Below are 25,257 nucleotides of genomic sequence, written 5' to 3'. Positions count from 1 at the left end.
TTCAGCATATATTATTTTAAAGCACTAAGCAGAAAAGGTGAATAGTTTTACAATTTAGTAGCATGATTAGAGAAAGAAACTACATTAATACAGTCTTCTGTTTGACTGGACTACAGAATAACTTTTTTTCAGTGGTGAATAAAAATAGTGCTCAAACTGGTTTAAATATCTATCATGCTGTAATTTGCATATGTTTCATATGAGTCCATGTGCATAAGATAGAGCCAGTATGGTTGGGGAGAAGAAGTTTGGGAAATTATGATAGATGGAAATGAAGATTCCTTTGTGGGATTCTATGAGGAACTTAGGTGTTTGGCTGGACAGTAGTTTAATTTTTAATGATCATATCTCTTGGCTTGTCCAGACAGTTTTCTAGTACCTTAGAGTGATTGAACAGAATAGGACCTAGCTTATTGAAGATCCAGCTACATATGGTTGTTAATATATTGGTCTTAAAAAGACTGGATCATGAAAATGCCCTGCTGGTGGGCATACCATACCGAAGGGCGTGGTTTGTCAGCTGCAGTTACTACAGAATGCTGTTGCCTGCTTGATTGGTGGATTAGGTAGTAAGGATTATGTAACATGAATTTTGAGGAGCCTGCACTGACTCCCAGTTGAGTTTAGGGGCTGGTTTAAGATTCTGGATTTGATATTTAAAGTACAAAATGGTACGGGCCTGCACTATTTGAGAGATTTAATAGTTCTGTACTAGCCATTGGGGATATTATGTTCAACTAATAAAAAAAACCTGCTGCAGCTGCCATGAAGTAAGGACTGGAATTTGGAATTCTCAAGGTGAAGGACTATCTCAGTGGTAGAACCATAGTAACATAGTAGATGACAGCAGAAAAAGACCTGCATGGTTCATCCAGTCTGCCCAACAAGATAAATACTTTTTGTGTATACCTTACCTTGATTTGTACCTGTCCCTCTTCAGGGCACAGACCGTATAAGTCTGCCCAGCACTATCCCCACCTCCCGCCACAGGCTGTGCCACCAAATCTCGGCTAAGCTCCTTAGTATCTATTCCTTCTGAACAGGATTCCCTTATGTTTATCCCACGCGTGCTTGAATTCTGTTACCGTTTTCATTTCCACCACCTCCCGCGGGAAGGCATTCCAAGCATCCACTACTCTCTCCAAGTTTGTGGAATTGGCTACCAGAACTGTATTCAATTCTGTAAGCAGTTTAAGGCATGGCTGTAGAAGCAAATTTTTGGAGGTGCATGTGGACTAAGAGTTTAGTTCATGGGTTGGAGATGGATTTGAGTGGAGATATGAGGGGTATGGGGGGGTTAGATAGGAGGAGAGCATAATGTGGCTTTAATGTTTTTATGGCTATCCTTGGGCTTTTTCATAGAGTCATCAGATAAATGTGAAAAATAACAATAATGTAAACAGCACTGCTGAGTGCTGAGGCATCATTATTTACTACAGGTCCCATTTTATCCTAATGGACCTAGGGGCCTTTTGACTAAAATGCGTTAAGGATTGAGCTTAGTGTGTTTTAACATGGGGCTTTCCTCTGCACTAAGCCCAAAAATAAGGCCTTTTTTTCTTTTTGCAGGTCCCACACTAATTTTCCATTCACACACAAGACTTGCGATAATATTCATGTCTGAGCGCTTAGGAAGTGCTAAGAGCTCTCGTGTTAAGTCTGCGTTATCCTAATGTGAACGTACTCGCTGAATAATGTTTCCACATCCATTCCCTGCTCATAGCACACCCCTCCTGAAAAAAAAAAATAGTACACAATTAGCATGCTGACAGACAAATTATTGCAAAAATGCTTTCATGTGTTTTCTGGTAAGCCTTTATTCCCAGGTTAAGTGCTCTTTAGCACTTAATGCAGTTTAGTAAAAGGACCCCCTGTGTACTGTTAATGGTGTTACCTCACATTAACATGGTAGTACATATCAGTAAATCTAGCCCTTTGGTATGATAATTTACTGTGATGTAATTTATTGGATTTACTGCTGTCTGCAGGGTATTAAGGGGGAAGTTATCAACATGGGCTACCGTTCAGATATGTTATTTTGCTGTTAACCTCAGTTATTAGTAAGGTCTCATTGTATAAAGTGGTACCTGTGCTAAAACCTCACAAGTTAGTGGTAAAATAACATGCCTTAATAGTAGCCTATGTTGATAACTATGCTCCTAGATAGTTTACATAAATATAAGACTATAGCATGTAAAAATAAATTATTAACAGTGGCTAAAGAATAAAAAACATAATAGCAAACTTTTGGCATACCCATATTTAACAATAGCTCTTTATTCACAAATCTCCAGTCCTATCACAATCTATAATAACAAGTAAAAAAAACGGTCAATAGAGGTTCAGCGTTTTTTAAATGCTGACTGCTGTGGGCAGAATTAGCTTCAGATATTCAGTGCTGGCCATGTTCAGGCACTGGTATTGAATATTTAGACATAATTTGTTATGTGTTAACTGCCAGAGCTTATATGGGTTCCTGGCAGTGGCGTTCCTAGCGTCGACGACACCTGGGGCGGATCGCCGATGCCCCCCCCCGGGTGCACGCCGCTGGGGGGGGGGGGTGCCGCGGCGCGCGCCTGTCGGCTGCGAGTTTGAATCGCTATGCTAAATTCTCTCATTCGCTGCAGCTCCCTCCCTCTGCCCCGGAACAGGTTACTTCCTGTTCCAGGGCAGAGGGAGGGAGCTGCAGCGAACGAGAGAATTTAGCATAGCGATTCAAACTCACAGGCGCGCGCCGCGGCACCCCCCCAGTGGCGTGCACCCGGGGCGGATCGCCCCCACCGCCCCCCCCCTTGGTACGCCACTGGGTCCTGGCCAGTATCCTAATATGTAAAAGACACTTATGTGGGTCTCGGCTGGATGTCGGTCAGGACCTGCATAAGTATTTCTGGCCAGTCCTGCCTCTCCCTCCCACCACTCTGATCTTCCGCTGAAACATCCCCAACTCCTCCTTCCAATCCCCCTCCCTCCCTCTTCTTCCCCAGAAGACCATCAAGATTCCCTAGGATTTCCCTTCCTTCCTTCCATCCCTCTGGAACATCAAAACCACCTCCTAAGATTGTGGTGACCTTACAAGCACGGATTCTGGTGGTCTAGTGGGGAAACAGGCAGAAGTGATGCCATCTCGCTCCTCTCTGATGGGACTGCTTCCTTAAAATAGCTGCCATGATTTCTAGCTGAGATTAAGTGGCACTGCCCAGTTAGGTGCTCCTGAATATCAGCAGCCAGCTTGCACAGTGGCTGTTTAGGGAGCTAGTTGCAAACCTCTGGTAAAATATTGCATTTTACTGCAGCTTAGTTTACTGTGGGAGTCAATGACATTTGGTAACCCCAGAACTTAGTTAGTAACTCCCATAATATATGAATAATGCAAATTTATGATCAGCCTTGCAAGCTGCATTTTTCTGCTCGCCGGGAACCTTCTTAAAGGGGTTGGTGTCTACAGTTGCAATATAGACTCTTCTACCTCCCAGCCAAGCTCCCTACTGCTTATTCAAGACCCCCTATCCATCTAGACCCCTTGACGCACAGAAAAGACCTCCTCCTCAGACCCTAGACAAGACTCCTCATCCATCAACCCCCCCCCTCCCTGGCTTACCAAGGATTTTTCATGGTTTCTAGCAGCAGGCACAGGAGTGATCCCCAGTCACTCCTGCTCTTTCTGACATCGGGTTCAAAATGATGCTGGCTGACCCCTAAGAAAGTCCCTACTTGGCAGCTTGACCTCTAGCAGTAGTATCACGAAAATACTGCTAGGGCTCAACCAGTGCCATTTTGAATCCAGTGCTGGAAGTGACATGAGCAGCCACTAGAAATCGGGAAAACCCTCCAGTAGCTACTAGGGAAGGGTCTTCAGTGGGTAGGAGGCTTGTCATGGGGTCTGGAGGGTAGGTGTCTTGACTGAGGATTGGGGGAATTTTGGGGCAGGGGGCTTGTCTTGTGGTCCATGGGTCGGGAGTGTTCGGGGGAGTGGGGGGCACTTATCATGGACTCTGGAGGAGGATGGGGGACCGTGCAGCAAGTTTAGACACCGGCTCCTTTAAGATGGTCGCCCAGCAGCATTGGGCCACATGTTAGCAACCCGATGCTCCTGGGCAGGAAATATGCCAGCTCAAAGCTGGCATTAATTTGTAAGAAAAATGCAGCTTGTGAACACTGTTCCCTCTAAGCTGAGTGGATGTCCTCGACCTACAGTTCTGCCAGTGGGGGGGGAGGGGGGGGGATGTTGTTTCACTATCACATTTTCAGTAATGAGGGACCAGGGAACCTGCCTGACCTTACTGATTGAAAACACAAAATTGAAGTACCCATCCCTCACTGGCAGCAATGCAGTTGGAGGACTCCCATTTTTTAGTTTAGAGGGAGCAGTGCTTGTGAAGTTCAATGTAAGCTGTATTATTTAATTTGCTTAAAATTTAGGTGCTTTGCATGAATTTTCCTGCTTTACATTTCATTATTATGCAGCTCATGTTGACCAACCAAAGTGTTATAATAAAATAATGCACAATTTTGTTGTTTCATGCATGTGAAAAGACAAATATTGTGTTATTCCCTTAATGCAGATTAGTAACTATGCCCCTTAGTGCTTGATAATACAGTTGTACACCACTTTGCTGTCTACTTGAAAGGTGATTAGTCAAGTTTTTAGAGGTCCTTTTACTAAGCTGTGGTAAAAAGTGGCCTTAGTGTGCCCTTACACAAGTCTTTCCCATGCATTAAGACCATTTTTAACGCAGCCGTAAAATGGCCAATTTTCTATTTTTTCTATTAATGGACATTGCCATTAGCACATGGCCATTTAAAAAAATTACCACTTGAGCAATTACCACCATTTATTTTGTAGGCAGTAAGGGCTCACGCAGTATTCCTGTGCTGACCAGTTTTTCACGTGGTAATGTAGCTGCGCTAATTGTTTAGCACAGGAACTCCCACTCTTTGCCCCCTGACGTGTCCCCTTAAAAAATGTATTTAAGACATTCGCAGATTTGGCAGTTAACACAGGACGACAGAGCGCATCCCACCATTTTAAGTTGTGTTAGGCATGCGTTAGCGCCTAATGCAGATTAGTAAAAGGGCCCCTAAATAAACTAAAACTAATTTATTCTATTAGGAGTCTGCAGGTATTTGTCATTTTGTTTTTCATTTAGTTTTTCTTTGTTTCAATTATTGTGCTTATGTAAAAAGAAAAATCAAACAAATTAAATTTTTAAAAAGAAAAAAAAAGAAAGATCAGGATCCTCTCACCTCCTTGTGCTTTAAAAAGAAAACAAAAATAATCTCCCTAGGTCCCTCAAGACCACTTTAACCTCTCATCTCATCTGCCAGTCTTTGGACTGGATCCTGAGTCATTTCTGCCCCCCTTGATTCTGTTTAGCAAAATGACAGTTCCTGTTTTGTTTCAGATGAAAGCCTATTCCTTTTATCTACTAACCTAGCTTCACTGTTGTAATCAGGAAAATCAGCTGGAGTAGGAACCAAACTATTTATCTCAAAAACGTTTTCTGGGATACTTAAAAAAATAATCTGTCTGTTTGTTCAAGTTTTATTTTTTTGAATATGACTTTCAGTAACGATATGTAATATTTCTCTGCATTATGTTTTTTATATTTTTTATTTTTATTAGGAAATCTTTTGAATTTGAAGATGTTCAGACCTATCGACGTTTCGTGGCACAAGCAAACACCCCGCAAGTCCCAGAAGAAACACATGAAAATTCTAACTCGGCACTTTATCATGCTCTGTCTGAGGACAATATCTATGAAGATATCATCTGTATGTATTTATTGGATTAAAATAGTGTTTTATGTATAATTATTTTTTTTTCAAAATATATATAATTCGTTTATAGTATGACCCTTAATCTAGGTGAGTAGAAGCAAGAAATTCCTAGTTCTACACTTGAAAGCATTCAATAAGAAAAAAAAAAGAACATAAGAATAGCTATACTGGGTCAGACCAATGGTCCATCTAGCCCAGTATCCTGTTTCTAATAGTGGCCAATCTAGGTCACAAGTACCTGGCAGAAACCCAAATGCTAGCAACATTCCATGCTGCCAATCCCAGGACAAGCTGTGGTTTCCCCATGTCTCTCTCAGTAGCAGACTGTGTACTTCTCCTCCAGGAACTTGTCCAAATCTTTTTTAAAACATGGATTCACCAACTGCTGTGACCACATCCTCCGGCAGTGAGTTCCAGACCTTAACTATTCATTCAGTGAAAAAATATTTCCTCCTATTTGTTTTAAACATATTTCCATGTAACTGCATTGAGTGTCCCCCTAGTCTTTGCACTTTTTGAAAGAGTAAAAAAATTGATTCACTTTTACCTGTTCTACACTACTCAAAATTTTCGTTTTAATCCAGCTAGACCAATCCATACTAATGGGTTGTGCTTTTTCCCAACCAGCAGATGGACGGTAGAGAGTGTGAACAACTGGTGCATGCTGGAATGTTTCTGCAGATGGTGAGGTTGGGCTGGTACTATGTAGGTCAGGCAGGCCTGACCCCCCCCCTCCCCCCCCCACAATCCCCACAGGTGACTGTCCCTAGGGCTGGTCTGTGAGCTGTGTGCTCCTGGGGTTCGAACCAACTTCCTTATCCCAGTAGAGCAGGGAGTACCTATTTCCTCCAACCCCAAGCTTTAGCCCACAGGCTCCAGCTCGCTAGGCTTTTTGGGTCCTCTGCCAGTGGGGGGGGGGGGGGGGTCTAGGTTACCCATGTCCTCTCCTCCCCATCAGGCTGCTAGAGAATTAAGTTTAAACAAAGATACAGTCCAGCATAGAATCATTTGAGTTGTTCAGTATTTTACAATAACATTCCCTACCCCAGTCCCTCCCCTTATCTTCATCATTAAATCTCTTATTAATACCCACATACAACTTCTACATTAAAGTCTAACAAATTTTGTACTGCCTATTATACAATATGAATCTGATAATCCAGCAAGGCTTCAGGATATAATCCTTACCCCATTCCCCCTCTCCCCCCCCAAAAAATCTCCAATGAAGGAAAACACCATCAAACACAAGAGGTTTTTACTTTGATAACCTCTCATCTTACTCATCCGAACTACCCAGTTCTCTCCCCACTGTTAGAATTACCCCCTCCCATAGAGATGGTCCAGAATAGAAAATCAGAATGTATCCTACTATTAGAGGTCTAAGGGGCCCTTTTATGAAGCCACGTAAGCGTCTACTTCCCAACGCGTGCCAAAATGGAGTTACCGCCCGGCTACCACGTGGCTGTTGCGGTAATGTCATTTTTGGTGCACGTCCAATATGTGCGTCCGAAAAGTAATTTTTATTTTTGGAGGCGCGCCAAGTGGCATTTGACGCGCGTAGGTCATTACCGCCCGGTTACCGCGTGAGACTTTATTGCTAAGTCAGTGGCTGGCAGTAAGGTCTCAGACCCAAAATGGACATGCGGCAATTTTCATTTTGCCGCACGTCCATTTTTGGCAAAAAGTTTTAAAAGGCTTTTTTTTTTTTTGCCGATAAGCCTAAAAATGATTCTGCACGCACCCAAAACACACGTCCACACTACTGCAGGCCATTTTTCAGTGCACCTTAGTAAAAGGACCCCCAAATTATTAATAACTTTACTTTGGGCTTTAGGGAACAGACTCTGAGTATATCCTTTCCAAATTAACCAAAATTGTTTTTTGCTGCAATAAGTGAGACATGCCAAATAAGAGTGGTGCCAAATAAAGATTAATACACTACCCATCTGGCCCATCTGGCTGCAAGAGATTTTTTTGGTCCATCCCTGCTTTTGGATTTGGTTTCTCTGTGTGGGGGGGTTCCTTTACCTTTTTTTTTTTTTTTTTTCGTGTGTCTACTGGCCAGTATTACCTTTTTGTATGCAGACCTTTGTGTGATTCCTGGAAGTTAGTGATGTTATGGTATGGTAGAACATTTTGTGCTCTGAGTGACTTTTGTAGGGTTTCATATTGCTTCACAAGGGGGGTCCTTATACCAGGGGCGTATCTGCGTGGGGCCACAGGGGCCTGGGCCCCCGCAGATTTTGCCCTGGACCCCCCTACCACCGACCCTCTCCACCTCCCGCCCGCCTGCCACCAACCCGTCGCCGATCTTTGCTGGCGGGGGACCCCAAGCCCCCGCCAGCCGAAGTCCTCTCTTCCGTGCAGGATGCAAGTTGCAACGCTTCCTGTTCTTCTGAGTCTGACGTCCTGCACGTACAATGTGCAGGACGTCAGACTCAGAATTTGGAACTCAGTTTGACGTCCTGCGCGTTGTACGTGCAGGACGTCAGATTCAGAAGAACAGGAAGCATTGCAACTTGCAGCCTGCATGGAAGAGAGGACCTCGGCTGGCGGGGGGTTGGGGTCCCCCGCCAGCAAAGGTAAGTGACAGCAGCGGGGGAGGGTTGGCGGCGGCGGGAGGGGGTGGAGAGTGTCATTGGTGGCGAGGGGGGTCTGGCAGTGGCGGGGGAGGTCCGGAAATGGTGGTGGGGTGGGGGAATCGGTGGCGCCGGGGGGGGGGGGCTAAAATGTGCCCCCTCCCTCTGGCTCTGGCCCCCCCTACCGCCAGAGTCCAGATACGCCCCTGCCTTATACTAGGCCACAGAAAAAAGTAGCCTGTGGTAGTGTGGTTGCGTGTTTTGGGCACGCGTTGGGGCATTTTTTACTACGGCTAGGAAAAAGGTTTTTTTTTAATGGGCTGGGAAATGGGCGTTCGCTGAAATTAAAAGCAGCTATTTACGGCCTGAGCCCTTACCACCACCCGTTGACTTAGTGGTAAGTGCTCACGCGCTACCCGCGCGTTAACCATGCAGCGCATGCCATCTGCTGATTACCGCTGGGAATGCCCCCCGCGGTAGAAAATGTTGAGTTACCAAACATGTTTAAAATATGTTTTATCTGCATCAGCTATACCTAAAGCAAGAACAGCTAAGAACCAAGGAAGCCGGGGTTTAAATTCCATTCCGCTCCTTGAAATCTTGGACAAGTTACTTAACCCTCTATTGCCCCAGGTATAAACAGATTGTAAGCCATCCAGAGACAGGAAAATACCTACTGTACCTGAATGTAACTTGCATTGAGCTACAACTGAAAAAGACAAGAGCTGAATCCAAATCCAAAATCCAGTACAGGGCACATTGGGGCCCTTTTACTAAGGTGCAGGAGGAGTAACACGTGGGTAGCAAGCACCAAATCAGCACTACCATTGGGCTAGAGTATGCGCCCAGCAGTAATTCTGAGTTTGGCCCTTGCTGAATCCCATAGTAGAAAATTTTTTTTCTAATAAACTAAAGGCCAGCAGATGTGAAACCTGGTGGCCATTTGGCAACCTACCAAAAAATCTAATAAAAGCAAATCATTTTATGGTTGCCATTAACCACAAAAAAAGTTTTGTCACAGTGTTGCTGAATACCACTATTTTGTATGCCAACAGGAAGATGCTGGACCAGGGAGCTAGGGCTGATGGGGAGCCAAGTGTTAATGTACCTGCATATATTTTTCAGAATACTGCAAATATTGTTCTGCTTAATATACTGTATTACACTGGTGCATTATTTTAATTTTTGGCACATAATTTCTGGAGTATATTCAGTGTGCATATTTCCATCATTAACAGATGTGGTAGGGGGAGGAGAGGCAGCAAATAGAGCTGCACCAGAGTGACAGCTTACTGTGTTTAGAAATGCCCCATTGCTCCTTTACTGCTGACATAAGAGTTGCTTCCAACCCCATGGATTTTAACTTGCTCTGTTCCCTTCTGCCCTGCCCCATACTTCCACCCTAGCCTCACACTATAAACCTGATCCTAGCCTTGTCTCACTTTAGCCTCCCCAAACAGCTAAGTTTACGACCCCCTGTGGATGTGACTGTGGTAACAAATGTGTAAATGTTGAGAAAAGTACTGATTAGTCCAAGATTTGGTTCATACTGTTGCAATTTGTAGTGTACATATCCACAAATGAAGTGAAGTGTGTGTGTGTGTGTGTGTGTGTGTGTGTGTATGTAGGAGTAAGTTCACTCCTGTCCTTGGCCCCACCCCCAGCTCATAAGTATATAAGTACATAAGTATTACCATATTGAGAGAGACCGAAGGTCCATCAAGCTCAGCATCCTGTTTCCAGCGGTGGCCATTCCAGGTCACAAGTACCTGGCAAGATCCCAAAAAAGTACAATACATTTTATGCTTCTTATTCTAGAAATAAGCAGTGGATTTCCCGAAGTCCATTTTAATAATAGTCTATGGACTTTTCCTTTAGGAAGCCATCCAGCCCATTTTTAAACCCTGCTAAGCTAACTGCTTTTACTACATTCTCTGGCAACGAATTCCAGAGTTTAATTACACGTTGAATAAAGAAATATTTTCTCCGATTCATGTTAAATTTACTCCACTTCCTTTTTGTCTACAAATTAAGGCCTGTGTATATAACCCCCCCCCCCAAGCTTGCTTTGTATAGTTTGTAGGTAATCACCCAGAAATGTATTTATTTTTATTTAAAAAAAATGATATTCCGCTCATTTCACTGTGTAAAGAATAGTTGGCGTGGTACCTAAAAGGGCAGTCCTTGATTTCATCACATAGTTGCCTGACTGTATGCTAAGAAAAATATTCAAGGTTTGAAATAGCCCTTCGCAGCTGTTGAGCACATCCATCTTGTGCCCAGCAACTGGAGCACTAAAATTGCCTTATTCCACTTCCTTAAAAAGAATGGAGCAACAGTCAGTGTCGCCGACTGCTCGGATGCACACAGCAGCTGAGATGCAAGATGCTTAAGCTACTTTCTTGGAATATCAGTTCTTTTTGTAACCAGATATCCGCATGTCCATTTTGGGTCTGAGACCTTAACAGATAGGGGGAAGTGGACCAATGACTCCAGGGAGACGGGATACTGTTGTACAAAGTACCACTTTATTCACAGACTTTGTACAACAGTATCCCATCTCCCTGGAGTCATTGGTCCACTTCCCCCTGTCTGTTGATTTCTCGTGGGAGTTTGTGTTCATCCACTTTGGTGGATCACCTCCTCCTTGGGTCTGAGACCTTACCACCAGCCATTGACCTAGCGGTAAATAATCTGGTCGGTAATGACCTATGCGAATCAAATGCCACTTGGTGCGCATCCGTTACGTGTGTCCGAAAATAAAAAAATATTTTTCAGATGCGCATATCAGACGCGTGCCAAAAATGAAATTACCGCAAGAGCCAGGCGGAGTCAGGTAGTAACTCCATTTTGGCGCGCGTTGGGCACTTGTAGACACTTACATGGCTTAGTAAAAGGGCCCCAATGTGATGATTGCCTTCCCCAGCCTAAGCCATTCCAGGTTTATTTCCATAAAAATGTAAATAAAAGTGCATGCATTGTGGAGGAGTAGTCTAGTGGTTAGTGCAGCGGACTTTGATCCTGGGGAACTGGGTTCCCACTGCAGCTTCTTGTGACTCTGGGCAAGTCACTTAACCCTCCATTACCCCAGGTACAAATAACTACCTGTATATACTATGTAAACCACTTTGAATGTAGTTGCAAAAACCACAGAAAGGCGATATATCAAGTCCCATTTCCCTTTCCCTATTAGAGATTCTACATGGAATGTTGCTAGTGGAGGAGTAGCCTAGTGGTTAGTGCAGTGGATGTTGATCCTGGGGAACTGGGTTCAAATCCCATTGCAGCTCCTTGTGACTCTGGGCAAGTCACTTAACACTCCATCACCCCAGGTACAAATAAGTACCTGTATATACTATGTAAACCACTTTGAAATAGTTGCAAAAACCACAGAAAGGTGGTATATCGAGTCCCATTCCCATATTTTCACCTGCATGTTTGCTGGGAAATTTTCAGGGGGTAATATTCTGGCTGTGGTGGTCAGCATTTATTTTTTTAGATTGGCCATCATGGATTTTTTTATACTTGGATATTCAGCGCCGAGCTGTTACCTGGATACCAGTGCTGAATATCTGAGTATAAAGTGTCCGCTAGTACTTACCTGGATACTGGCGATCAGACCAGTGCCTGGATCACTCTTCAGGTAAATGTTAGCATAGCCTTTTTGCTGTCCTGACTTTATCCAGATAGCTATTTGGCTAGCAGACTGAATATCTCCTCTAACTGGGTAACTCCTGGCTCTGCCCCTGGATCCTCCCTCCCCAGCACTATGTGGATAGAGCTAGGACATTCAATGATAATTTTCAGCAGTATTATCCAGATAATGCGAACTTCCCAATTGACTCCAGTCATCGCTGTTTATCCAGGTAACAGATGTGGATGTGCTGGAATACCGACATACACGACTATGTGCTGGAACGTACATATTGGTGTCAGCCATTTTAGAAACGTGAATATATATTTTAACTGAAAGTATCACAGAGTCTGGTAACTTGTCAATATTGCTTTTGGGAGGGAATAAAAACACTGGGGAGTTAAAAGTGCAACCATCTCCGCTGTCACCAGTGGGGCGCTGCACAAAACGAACAACTTTCTAAGACCTATGTCTCTGGGAGCAAACGTAAATCCTGATGTTCATGTAATCAGACATTAACTTGCAGTTTTATGCGCTTCTAAAATAAGTGTCCTACTAGAAAGACAAACAAAGGAGTAACACAGACAAAACCTATAGGGCAGTGATGGCGAACCTTTCAGACACCGAGTGCCCAAACAGCAACCCAAAATCGAATTATTTATTGCAAAGTGCCAACAGGGCAATTTAACCTAAATAACAGAACTTTAAAAGCATTTAGCATGCTTTTGAATAATTAATGTGATTTTTTTTTAGTGTCCTGGGTACTGCAGAGCCCACTCCCTCTCAGAAACCTGCCTTCATTATATATACAAATTTCAAATGATCTCAGCTTACCTAAAAAAAAAACGTTGTTAAAAAACAAATTGAAGTCTCGAAATGGACAGTTTCTGATTGTTTGAAAGAAGCTGCTGTGCAGTGAACGCCTTAATATGAAAAACCGCGGGGAAAAAGCGGAGGGTGACATCACTTAAGCTACAGTGAAAAATACTGAAGACCAAACCAGTACAAAACGAACCTATGGAGAAATATCAATTAAACTTTCTGAATGCCCTGGGGACTGTAAAGGGGAAAAAAGGGGGGGGGGGGGGAGAAGAAAAAGGGGATAGCGCTGCTAGGTAGTTATACTGTGGAATTACCGTTGGAAACAATCATTCAAATCGATAGTATTGAAAACAGCTGGTAAGTAGTAAACTCCTTGGAAAGGGAGCACTTGACTCCTCCACTCCAAGATAAGTACTGTGGAGTAATGTGCAAGTGGGCAATTGAGAACTGTATATATATAATTTTCAAGTCAAGCAAGTGTTATTGCTGTGTAAGGGCTGTTTTGGTCACTTCAGATGGCTTAGCAAAAAGAAAAGAAGGACATTTTGGAGAAGGTACCTGCTCCTGAGCTGAAGAAACCACCTCCTGCTCACTTTCCGCGGTACTCGGCTCTCCCGCAGGTAGAGATGAACCCGCTACTGTTGCTTGGGGATCCAGAACAATCGACGTTCCCAGATCTGACGATTGATTCAGAGCCTCCTGGCGAACTGACTCTACTCCACTTCCTTCCTGACCCACGACGCGACTCGGCTGGAGGAGGAGCAGCAGTCACTAGCCCCGCCCCCCGTAGCACAGCATAGGCTGGTACCGCTGGCCACACCGCCCACTCACGCGGCACGCACCGCACGTACGGAGTGAATCGCGAGGCTGACTGCGACTGTCCCCCGTCTCGGCGGCCCTGGCGACTGGGCGCGCGTGCCAACAGAGGGGGCTCTGCGTGTCCTCTGTGGCACGCGTGCCATAGGTTCGCCATCACTGCTATAGGTTGAAGGTCTTTGAGTTAAAAGAGAGGTGCCAGTTGCAATATGACCTATCATTTATATGGGTAAAGGACTTTTAAAAATTATCCCTTCTATTTATTAATTTTATTTTCATATTTTTTCAATTTGAATAAAATTGGCTCAAAGTGATTTACAAACTTATAAGTGACAAAATACAAGTGCCATAACGATACCATACATGATTACATTCTAATTAATAGTGCAGTCAGAATATGCTCAGTTGCTATTGCCTTCACAGATACTCAACTAATATCCCTGTCTAATGGCACAATTAACCAGCCCTGACCTATCAGACTTAAAATATTCACAATTGTAAAATGTAAAATGAGTTTATCTTGTTGGGCAGACTGGATGGACCGTACAGGTCTTTATCTGCAGTCAATTACTATGTTATTTTGCTAAAAAGGTTACACCTGTAATTCAACTTTTTGTGTCTTTTACTTTTTTTAAGAAATGAAAGACTTCCTCTAATGTTTGAGCCCTTTTTTCACAGGGTGTTGTTTTATTTAATAGTTTGTTTTAACTTTTGTTTTCAATATTATTTTTAAGATTCTCCAAAAGAAAATCCGTATGAAGATATCAAAATTTCTCCTTTACCTTTGTGGCGGGTTCCATCAATATGGAAGTTGCCACCCCCAAGGTGTACCATTAAGACACCGAAGGTAAGACGCTGTGATACCTACAACAAAATTTGGAATGATTTGTGGAAGAGATACAGAGGATAGTGATGGGAACAAGGAGTGGGCTAAGATGGTGTTTTAGTAAGGGAATTTATATGCTCATCTACCCAAAGTGGAAAGAACATGGGCAGACAAGTGGACCCATTAGCCTTGGTCTCCTGTCATGTTACTGTGTAAAACCATCTGCAATCCTGACTGGCCCAAGGACCAAGAGCCTTGATTTTGGAAATGAAACTGAATCTCCAGTGTGGCAACATGCAGTAGGTTAATGCAGAGGCCCAGTGTGAAGAAGGGGACCTGCAAACCTGCCAATTATCTTGCATGAGAATGGTAAACCTCTGACAGATGTGGGAAATGGGACCACAATTAAGGTTGCTAAATAACATTTTAATTAAGAGAGGCTGTGGACTGGCAGAACCTTTAAATTAGCAATAAAATTTCCAGTAATTTTCTGATGGTCTTTATTGCTAGCAGTAGTCTTATGGACTCTTTTATTATTATTATTATTATTATTATTAGTGTAACGTGCCTCAAACGTTATGGTGAAATGTTTATATTAAATATTGGAAAAAAATTAATTGGGCCAAATATATTAATCCTGGCTTCTGTGCAACCACTGGGCTGCTGGATTGGTTAGTAAAGTCCCGGTATTTTTTTCGCACGCTTGTCACATAAAAAGAGTGAAGTAGAGCCCAAGCAAGTGTTCAGCTTTTGTGCATTTTCATATATCATTCACATTCTAGATATTTTGTTATTTTTGTTACATTTGTACCCTGCGCTTTCCCACTCATGGCAGGCTCAATGCGGCTTACATGGGGCAACGGAGGGTTAAGTAACTTGCCCAGAGTCACAAGGAGCTGCCTGTGCCTGAAGTGGGAATCAAACTCAGTTCCTCAGTTCCCCAGGACCAAAGTCCACCACCCTAACCACTAGGCCACTCCTCCACTGTTGCTACTATTGGAGATTCTACATGGAATGTTGCTATTCTTCCATGTAGAGGTTGGCCCTTGCAGATCACCAATGTGGCCACGCAGGCTTTTGCTTCTGTGAGTCTGACGTCCTGCACGTACGTACAGGACGTCAGACTCACAGAAACAGAAGCCTGCGCAGCCTTCTACATGGAATGTTGCTAGTGGAATAGCAACATTCCATGTAGAATCTCCAATCGTAGCAACATTCCATGTAGAATCTCCAATAGTATCTATTTTATTTTTGTTACATTTGTACCCTGCGCTTTCCCACTCATGGCTGGCTCAATGCGGCTTACATGGGGCAATGGAGGGTTAAGTGACTTGCCCAGAGTCACAAGGAGCTGCCTGTGCCTGAAGTGGGAATCGAACTCAGTTCCCCAGGACCAAAGTCCACCACCCTAACCCTACTTGATTAAATGCAATGTATTTAAACACCTCAGTCATGATATAACACTGTTTTTTGTGATTGTGTTTATTTTTAATTCCCTTCTGTGTTTCTCAAATTATTTCCAGTTTACTATGAAGCCACATTTTCTTCGCCGTCAAACATTAGAATTGAAGAGTACAAAAATGTACATTCATAAGAAAATCAGCAAGGATTCCACTCTTCCAGTTACGTTAACTGAATGGAAGGTGTTTAAAGTTGGAGAAACTGCTCTTAAAAAAAGAAAAAAATTCCCAAGGGTAAGTCATATGAGTGCCAAATCATGAGCTAGAGCATAAATCACTGTTGGCTAACAATAAACTTCAAAAACTTAATTCATATTAAAGTTTTCCTTTGTTTTTAAAAGATGATTTGTGTGGCTGATTGAAGTTTTTGAGCTACATGAACACCGTGAGGCCTGTTTACTAAACCAAAATTAACATGCTGTATAACTACATAGTCTCTGTATTAACTGCTGAAGGCGTTTCCATCATCTTCCCATACTTGTAATGCAGGGACAATTTCCTTACCATGTGTTTATCTGAATGACAACCTTGGATGTTCAGTATTAGTTGTATGCAGATGAGTTGCAATTTTTAGTTCCTGTTTTAGCTTTAACGGATGGTACTTTGAAAATCTTAGAGGGGCATAATCGAACGGGGCGCCCAAGTTTTCCTGAGGGCGTCCTTGCAGGACATCCCCGCGAAGGGACGGGGAAACCCGTATTATCGAAACAAGATGGGCGGCCATCTTTCGTTTTGATAATACGGTTGGGGACACCCAAATCTCAACATTTAGGTCGACCTTAGAGATGGTCGTCCCTGATTTTCGCCGATAATGGAAACCGAGGACGCCCATCTCAGAAACGACCAAATCCAAGCCATTTGGTCGTGGGAGGAGCCAGCATTCTTAGTGCATTGGTCCCCCTGACATGCCAGGACACCAACCGGGCACCCTAGGGGGCACTGCAGTGGACTTCAGAAAAAGTTCCCAGGTGCATAGCTTCCCACAACTGTACACCACTACCAAAGCCCTTAGGGATGAAGGGGGGCACCTAGATGTGGGTACAGTGGGTTTGTGGTGGGTTTTGGAGGGCTCACATTTACCACCACAAGTTTAACAGGTGGGGGGGGGGGTGGATGGGCCTGGGTCCGCCTGCCAGCCTCAAATGTCATACCCAGCTCTATGACAGGAGTATGCAGGTCCATGGAGCAGTTTTAGTGGGTGCAGTGCACTTCAGCCAGCTATGCACCTGGGAGCAATTTGTGAAGTCCACTGCAGTGCCTCCTAGGGTGCTCGGTTGGTGTCCTGGCATGTGAGGGGGACCAGTGCACTACGAATTCTGGCTCCTCCCACAACCAAAGGGCTTGGATTTGGTCGTTTTTGAAATGGGCGTCCTTGGTTTCCATTATCGCTGAAAACCGGGGACAACCATCTCTAAGGTCGACCATCTCAACATTTAGGTCGACCATCTCTAAGGTGCACCTAAATGTTGAGATTTGGGCGTCCACGACCGTATTATCGAAACAAAAGATGGACGCCCATCTTGTTTCGATAATACGGGTTTCCCCGCCCCTTCGTGGGGCCGTCCTGCGAGGACGCCTTCATGAAAACTTGGGCGCCCCGTTCGATTATGCCCCTCTTGGCGTCCTGTTGTAGAATTGCCTCTTACATGTTCAAACTATAGTAACCTGAAAACCATGTAGAACAGTCTGAGTAAAAGTGTAACTGTTTCATCAATAAAACCGCTCACACATTCCTCCATAGTGCAGTATCTGGTTCATGATAATCATTTTAAAATACAGCTATATTACAGTCAGTACATGCATCCTGTATTTTCCTTGAAATTGAAACTTCTCTCTACCTTGTTTATGTGCTTACTTTGACCCCAAACAGGAACTGCTCTCAGCCTCTCATCATGTGCTTAGGAAAGAAATGTCCTGTTTACAAGTCGCCCACACAGCAGAAATTGTGCATGGTGCTTGGTTTCCCTCCCATGTCTTTATCTGCTCTGGTTTATATTTAGCAAAAGTATTTTGGTTATTAGTTTAGTAGGCAGGGTTTAAAAAAAAATACAGCGTATTTCTCTGGTATTTGAAAATATATCAATATCTGCTTATTCAGTAATACTGAACACTGAGAATTTGCATTCTCAAGGGCCTGGAGTGGTTTATATTTTTATTCATTATTTGGAAAGGGAAACTACACAATTTCTGGCTTTTTTATCCTCTTCTTCCTGGATTGTACCAAGGCCACATCTGATTCTCTGAATTTAATTTTTCAGTTTTTTTTACTGGTGCATTATAGAAAGAATGAGTGACCTAATATTCAGAGGTGTTTAAATGTAGAATGGTGGGTGCTAAATGGATAAGGACCCTATCCATGAATTTTCAGTAGTATAATACAGATTGTACTACTGAAAATTCTTGCAGAGCCCCCTAGCAGTATCCAAATAGTGCCCGGGTGGAGCAAAGACAAATTGAGGAAAGAAGCATCTGCAACTGTATGGATAGCCAATAATATTCAGCTGTTATACTTAAGTGGTTTAGTGTAGGCCAGCAAAATAGCTGTCCAAAATGAAACTGCTTGGCTATACATATTCCTGGTGAATATTACCACTATCCCCCAGAATCTATATAGCACGCCTAGAGATCCGTGCCGAAATCCAAGCGGATTCTATAACAACACGCATAACTTAACAAACTAATGAGTGCTGATAACAGCACGTGACAAGCAATAATGAGCAGTAATTAGCACTAATTAGAATTTACACGCACATCTTGCTAAGCATATTCTGTAATGAAGTGCGCCGAACGTTTAACGCACATAGGCAGAAATGGTTTTTTTGTGGGTGTTCTGAAATTTACGCGTATAGTTATAGAATATGGCCCAGTGCACCTAAATCTACGTGCCAGGATTTTACACCACATTTTCATTGATGTAAATGGATGCACGTTGTTTTAGGCGCTGAGATATCAACTAAGCGTATTCTATACCTTTTGCCTAAATCTAGGCGCCGCTTATAGAATACGCTAAGTCTGCACTGATTACCACGCCAATTTTTTTAGGCGCCATATATTGAATCTTCCCCTAATATGTATAGCTCAGCTGTCATACATATATTCTTCACCTCTGACTGTACATTTAGTGGCACTGAATATATGTAAATGATTTAAATGCTGGGGTTGGTGTTTTAAAAATGTTCTCAATGCAGAGTTTAGATATTGACCCAGAGATTTGCTATCTGTACTGTGATGGGTGCACTAATGGACTGTATCCCATTGGTAATGACTTGCAAGTATAAAATGTAGTGGGTGGATTAGTCCTGTACAATGGTCCACAGGGGCTTCAGTTAGTAGATGGTTTCTGAGAAACTCAAATGATCTCTTACATTTCAGTGCCAAGTCCTTTCTTCGATATCAGCCATTCTTCAATTAGCATTATTAAACTAAAAGGAAAATAACTAACAAAATTGAATATGATCTTTAGTGGCCCTTTTAAGTTGAGACTACACTTGATTTTACCTCATGTGATGAGCTTCCTTCTTGCCTATTACGCTTAGAAAACCTGGCACACAATAATAAAAATATTTTCTGTTGTTACTGACTAATGATAGAGTGTTTCTGATAAAGGAATGATGGTTGTGCAGGATTATTTGGAAACTTTTAGTCCTTGAAGAGTCTGTTGCCACCAGCATCCCATCTGTTTGAAGCAGTTGATGGTTATAAGACTCCAGAAGTTATCCCCTTTATCTACATATTGTAACCAAATGATAAACAGAATGAAGGAAACAGAATTTCTATTAGTGGTATTTAGCGACCTCTAGAGGCAACTGTATTAGTTGCTTTGTAACTTCAACTTCACTTTTAAATCTGGTTAGGATGCCGATTAGTTTATTTATTTATTGCACTTGTATCCCACATTTTCCCACCTCTTTGCAGGCTCAATGTGGGGTATACACAAAAAGTAGTACACATGAGTTGTCTTGTTGGGCAGACTGGATGGACCGTGCAGGTCTTTTTCTGCCGTCATCTACTATGTTACTATGTATGTTACAATACATCATGAATAGTGGAAATACATTAGAAATAGACATTTAGTGTTACAGAAGGATCTTGGGCAACATGATAATGATAAAACATGATAGTAGTATAACAAGCAGATATAGTAGGGCAGTTCTGAGTATATGTGGAGGAGTTGTGTATATTCACATTGGTTGATCTTTGTGATATGCCTTGCTAAAGAGATGGGTCTTCAGTAGTTTGCGAAAGTTCGTTAGTTCGTAAATCGTTTTTAAGTTGCACGGCAATGTGTTCCATAACTGTGTGCTCAACAAGTAGGTAAAGTTTGATGCGTGCATTAGTTTGTATTTCAGACCTTTGCAGTTAGGGAAGTGCAGGTTAAGGAATGTGCGGGATGTTCTTTTGGCATTCCTGGGTGGTAGGTCTATCAGGTCTGACATGTAGGCTGGTGCATCTCCGTGAATGATTTTGTGAACTAGGGAGCATATTTTGAACGTGATGCGTTCTTTAAGTGGGAGCCAGTGTAGTTTTTCTCGTAGGGGTTTGGCACGTTCATATTTTGTTTTACCGAATATGAGTCTAGCTGCAGTGTTCTGGGCTGTCTGAAGTTTCTTGATTATTTGCTCTTTACATCCGGCGTATAGTGCGTTGCAGTAGTCTAGATGACTGAGCACCATTGATTGTACCAGGTTACGGAAAACAGTCCTTGGGAAGAAAGGTCTTACTCTTTTTAGTTTCCACATTGAGTGGAACATTTTCTTGGTTGTGTTTTTCGCGTGGCTCTCGAGTGTTAAGTGTCGATCGATGGTAACTCCGAGAATTTTTAGGGTGTCTGATATTGGAAGGTTCAGGTTTGGTGTGTTGATAGCGGTGAATTTGTTCTTGTTATGTTGAGAGGTGAGTATTAGGCATTGGGTTTTTTCTGCATTAAGTTTCAGTCGAAATGCATCCGCCCATGAGTGCATGATATGGAGACTTTGGTTGATGTCGTTGGAGATTTCCTTTAGGTCTTGCTTAAATGGGATGTAGATCATTACGTCATCTGCGTATATGTATGGGTTGAGGTTTTGGTTTGATAGTAGTTTGGCTAAGGGTATCATCAAGTTGAATAAAGTCAGCGAGAGGGGGGATCCCTGTGGGACTCCACATTCAGGTATCCATGTGGCTGAAGTAGTCGAGTTAGATGTCACTTGGTATGATCATGTGGTTAAGAATCCCTTGAACCAATTGAGGACATTACCTCCGATTCCGAAGTACTCAAGGATGTGTAATAGTATTCCATGATCGACCATGTCGAAAGCGCTTGACATGTCAAATTGTAGAACAATTGTGTACAATAATAACATCAAAGGTGTTACTAAAAATAATAAGTAATTTTCTCAGAGCAGCATTTCGTTGTTGGATGACTGTGCAATATAGCCTCAAGTGAATTGGAGGCATATTATTCTTTAATTTGATATTTTCTTAAATTTAATCTGGAAAGTCCTTTGCATGTTAAAGAGTAAAAGACAAATTGTTTTCCCTTGCTTAGACTCATTTGGGTCAATTTTCAAAGGGACTTAATGTATAGTGGCCACTGCTAAATGAATAAGAGGTCCTTTTACTTAGCTGTGGGAAAAAGGGCCCTGCAGTAGCAGCGAGGGCCATTTTTCCCACACACCAGGGCCCTTTTTACTGTAGCGGGTAAAAAGCCCTTCTTAAATGACCATGCGGTACGATAACTCTTAGTGCGGGGCCATGCAGCAATGCCCAGTTACCGCCAGGCTAGCGCCGTGTAAGAAAAAAAAAGTTTTACAGTGCACCGGAAATGGCGCACGCTCGAGCCAGAACTTGTAAAAGGGCCCCTAAGTCCTTGATTAGCTATCCAAATAGTACTGGGGCAGAACAAAGCTGTCCTAAATTAAACTGCTTAGCTGTACAGCCAGTGAATATTCACTATAATACTTATTTTAGAAGCGTGCTGTTCGTGTTTTCGATATTCATAAACAGATCCTGTTCTCAAATACTAGTGGAACCTGAGACGTCCCGACCTTGGTGTCTCAATTCAAATTTGGATGACTTATCTAAAATGCCACTATACAAGTACAGCTGCTGGTAGTCATCAGTCCACGTGTATATTAAACGCTGCTGATTATTATGTAGCAGTGGCTGAATATACCACTCAATGCTAAATGTATAAGCATCTGCAAAATAGGGTGTCTACTATACTTCATAGACCTCCTTGTGCTCCACCACCACCTTCCCGTGAAACATTGAATACGTTTATTCACGTTTACTAAGATTTTGCAAAATAAAAATAACATGGGAAGGTGGTGGTGGCTAAGAACCGGTGAGGACTGGAATATGTAAGTCACTGTGTATAAGGAGACTAAACACAGTGCGTTATCGCTGAGGTTCACTGACCAACCCTTCACAATGGTGTTTTAATTTTCCTGGAGCACAAGGAGGTCTATGAAGTATAGTAGACACCCTATTTTGCAATTATACGAATCCAGCATTTAAAGTGAAGGTGCCAATTCATGAGAAACTTTATATAGTAAACAAACAATTTTAAAAATAATTCTGGCAGATACTGGTAACCAATGAACCTTGACAGCTAGGCAAAGAGTCGATCTGATAGTCTTAAAGAGAAAATCAGTCTCAGAGCTGGTTTGTCTGCCGTTAACGCCATTGCTGTGTGTATTCCAGATATCAACCTGTAATGGCACTGTCATCATCTTTCATCCACAAGGCCTCTAGGAAGTTACCAGCAGTCAGATTTCTCATATCTCGAATTTTCTTCCAAACTTTGGTTGGGTCCATCTGTTTTATTTATTTATTTATTTATTATGGCATTTATATCCCACAATATTCCCACCCACGGGCAGGCTCAATGTGGCGTACAGTAGTCTATTAAGCAAACAATAATTCAAAATACAGCATTCAGTCTCGTAAGAGGGAAAGAGAAGTATCTGAGGGGAGAAAGGGGGAGAGGGGAAGGTGACAATTTTTTGCTATGATAGCCGTGATTCAGAAGGATGTGGCGCCAGGCGGGCTCACTGCGTATGCTCTACCAAAAAGGAAGGTCTTGAGTCGCTTCTTGAAGGTCGGGTGATCAGGAGTGAACTTGACCACTTGAGGCAGCCTGTTCCACAATTGAGTGCTGAGGTAAGAAAAATGGAAAGCATAGACGGTCTTATATTTGAGGCCACTAAAAGCTGGGTAGTGGAGATTGAGGTACGAACGAGCTGACTTGCGGGAGTTCCTGGGCGGCAAGTTAATGAGAGTGTCCATATAAGCAGGGGCTTCTCCATAGATGATTTTGTGCACCAATGTGCAGATCTTGAAAATGATGGGGTCCTTCACAGGAAGCCAGTGCAACCTCTCACACAGCGGTCTCGAACTTTCAAATCTCGATTTATCGAAGATGAGTCGAGCTTCTGTGTTCTGAGCAGTTTGCAATTTTTTTAGGAGCATGCTTGTGCATCCCCCGTAGATACTGTTGCAGTAATCGAGACGGCTTATAACTAGGCTGCGGAATACTTCTCTAGGGAAATAAAGCTGGATACGCTTAAGCTTCCAAAGGGAGAAGAACATTTGCTTGACTGTAGAGTTCACGTGCTGCTCCAATGTCAAAGATCTATCAACTATGACTCCCAAGATTTTTAGGGACTCCGAGATTGGCAGGACGAGCTCAGGAGTAATTAATGTAGGAGGCCTGAGTTTGTTATAGGGAGATGAGAGAATCAAACAATGTGTTTTCTCGGCGTTGAGTTTGAATTGAAATGAGTTGGCCCAGTCGAGCATGGTGTTAAAGCCTTGCCGAATCTTACTGGTTATTTCAGTTAGGTCTTTCTCAAAAGGGATGAAAATAGTGATATCATCAGCATAGATAAATGGGAGATGGACCCGGGTCCTGTGGGGATCCCACAGAAGTGTAGGCTAGGCGAGCCGTTTCTCCTCCCCTGCCTTCCTCTCCAGTCCTGGGTGCCCTCCCTGAATGTACCTCAGTACATTCTGGTGGTCTAGTGGCCTCTTATGGATAGGAAAGATCCCCTCTCTTTCCTGCCCACTGCTGCTGATCCTCTCGCTGCTGCTGTTTCTTTAAAATGTCTGCCGAGACAACGAGTGCCGAACAGAACAAAGTAAATGGCATGCTAATGTAGGCAGAGGAATGTAAACAAGGAGTGGAGGAGTAGCCTAGTGGTTAGTGCAGCAGATTTTGATCCTGGGGAACTGGATTTGATTCCCAGTGCAGCTCCTTGTGACTCTGGGCAAGTCACTTAACCCTCCATTGCCCTAGGTACAAGTAAGTACCTGTATATACTATGTAAACCGCTTTGAATGTAGTTGAAAAAAAGCCACAGAAAGGCAGTATATCAAGTCCCATTCCATTTTTCTTTCCCTTTCCCTTTTCCTATCTTCCCCAGATCTTGAAACAAGGTAAAATATTTTTTTAAGTCCAGTATCTATTATCTAGTAATCAACAAGATAAAAGCAGATTACATAAAAACCACAGAAACGAGTGAATAAAAAAGAAGTGGTTTATTAAAACAGTTACCCGACGTGGTCACGTTTTGCCCTCAGGCTGCGTCAGGGGTAAAAAAAACTACAAGATAAAAAACATACAAATTGAATCTAAAGCATCATTGTAAATCAAAACTTACAAACAATAACTCAAAGTATTAAATAATGAAAATCATATTAAAACTATAAAATAATAAAACAATAAAAACAGAGAACTTTCATTTAAAAGAACATTAAACATAACAGTAATCAAAGTTGACAAGGAATATATACTCACAAACAGGCAACAGGAAACCATAGTGTAATAGTGTATATGAAGGCAGAACAAATAAGTCAATCTGTTATCCATAGTGACATACTATTCAATGAAACATATAATTTCATATGACTTAGGTGTTCAAGTGCTCATATTGAAGATTTACAGAAAGTACTTCTGTACATACCTAAAAGGGGTGGGTAACAGGGTCTACCCCTAATAGTAAAAAATCAAACCACCTGAAATGCGGAACATATGACAGAATCTCAATGCTTGGTTTTGATGAAATAGTGGGTATGTTTAATAAATCTAATAATATCATATAGGTCTTAGTAACCTTAGACAGATGTATGTATAAAAAAACACGAATAGATATGAAATCAATAGTGAAGGATCAAAAAGCACACACACACACACACACACACACACACACACATATATATATATAATGAATTAAAAAACTTCTACACAACCATGTTCAAATGTGTAGTATAGGAGCTCACCAGTAACATAACACTTTTATGTATTCTTGTATACCTATATTTTCATTTGTGACAATTAGACATTATTTCTTTCAGAACCAA

The 25,257-nt window shown here is 42.5% G+C and overlaps 1 protein-coding gene across 2 annotated transcripts in view; it reads left to right on the top strand.

Moving 5' to 3' along the window:
• The window catches only part of DENND2C (DENN domain containing 2C), a 151,902-nt gene that overhangs the window by 89,227 nt on the left and 37,418 nt on the right, over positions 1-25,257 (top strand). For both annotated transcript variants that reach the window (XM_030220812.1, XM_030220811.1), the window contains 3 exons: positions 5,624-5,772; positions 14,364-14,476; positions 15,979-16,149. In XM_030220812.1, the coding sequence (XP_030076672.1) occupies positions 5,624-5,772; positions 14,364-14,476; positions 15,979-16,149 (433 nt within the window). The remainder of the gene's footprint in view (positions 1-5,623; positions 5,773-14,363; positions 14,477-15,978; positions 16,150-25,257) is intronic.

Source organism: Microcaecilia unicolor, chromosome 12 (assembly GCF_901765095.1).
Source record: "Microcaecilia unicolor chromosome 12, aMicUni1.1, whole genome shotgun sequence".
NCBI lineage: Eukaryota > Metazoa > Chordata > Amphibia > Gymnophiona > Siphonopidae > Microcaecilia > Microcaecilia unicolor.
Note: the sequence above shows the minus strand (reverse complement) of the source record. Positions and strands in the feature narration are given on the sequence as shown.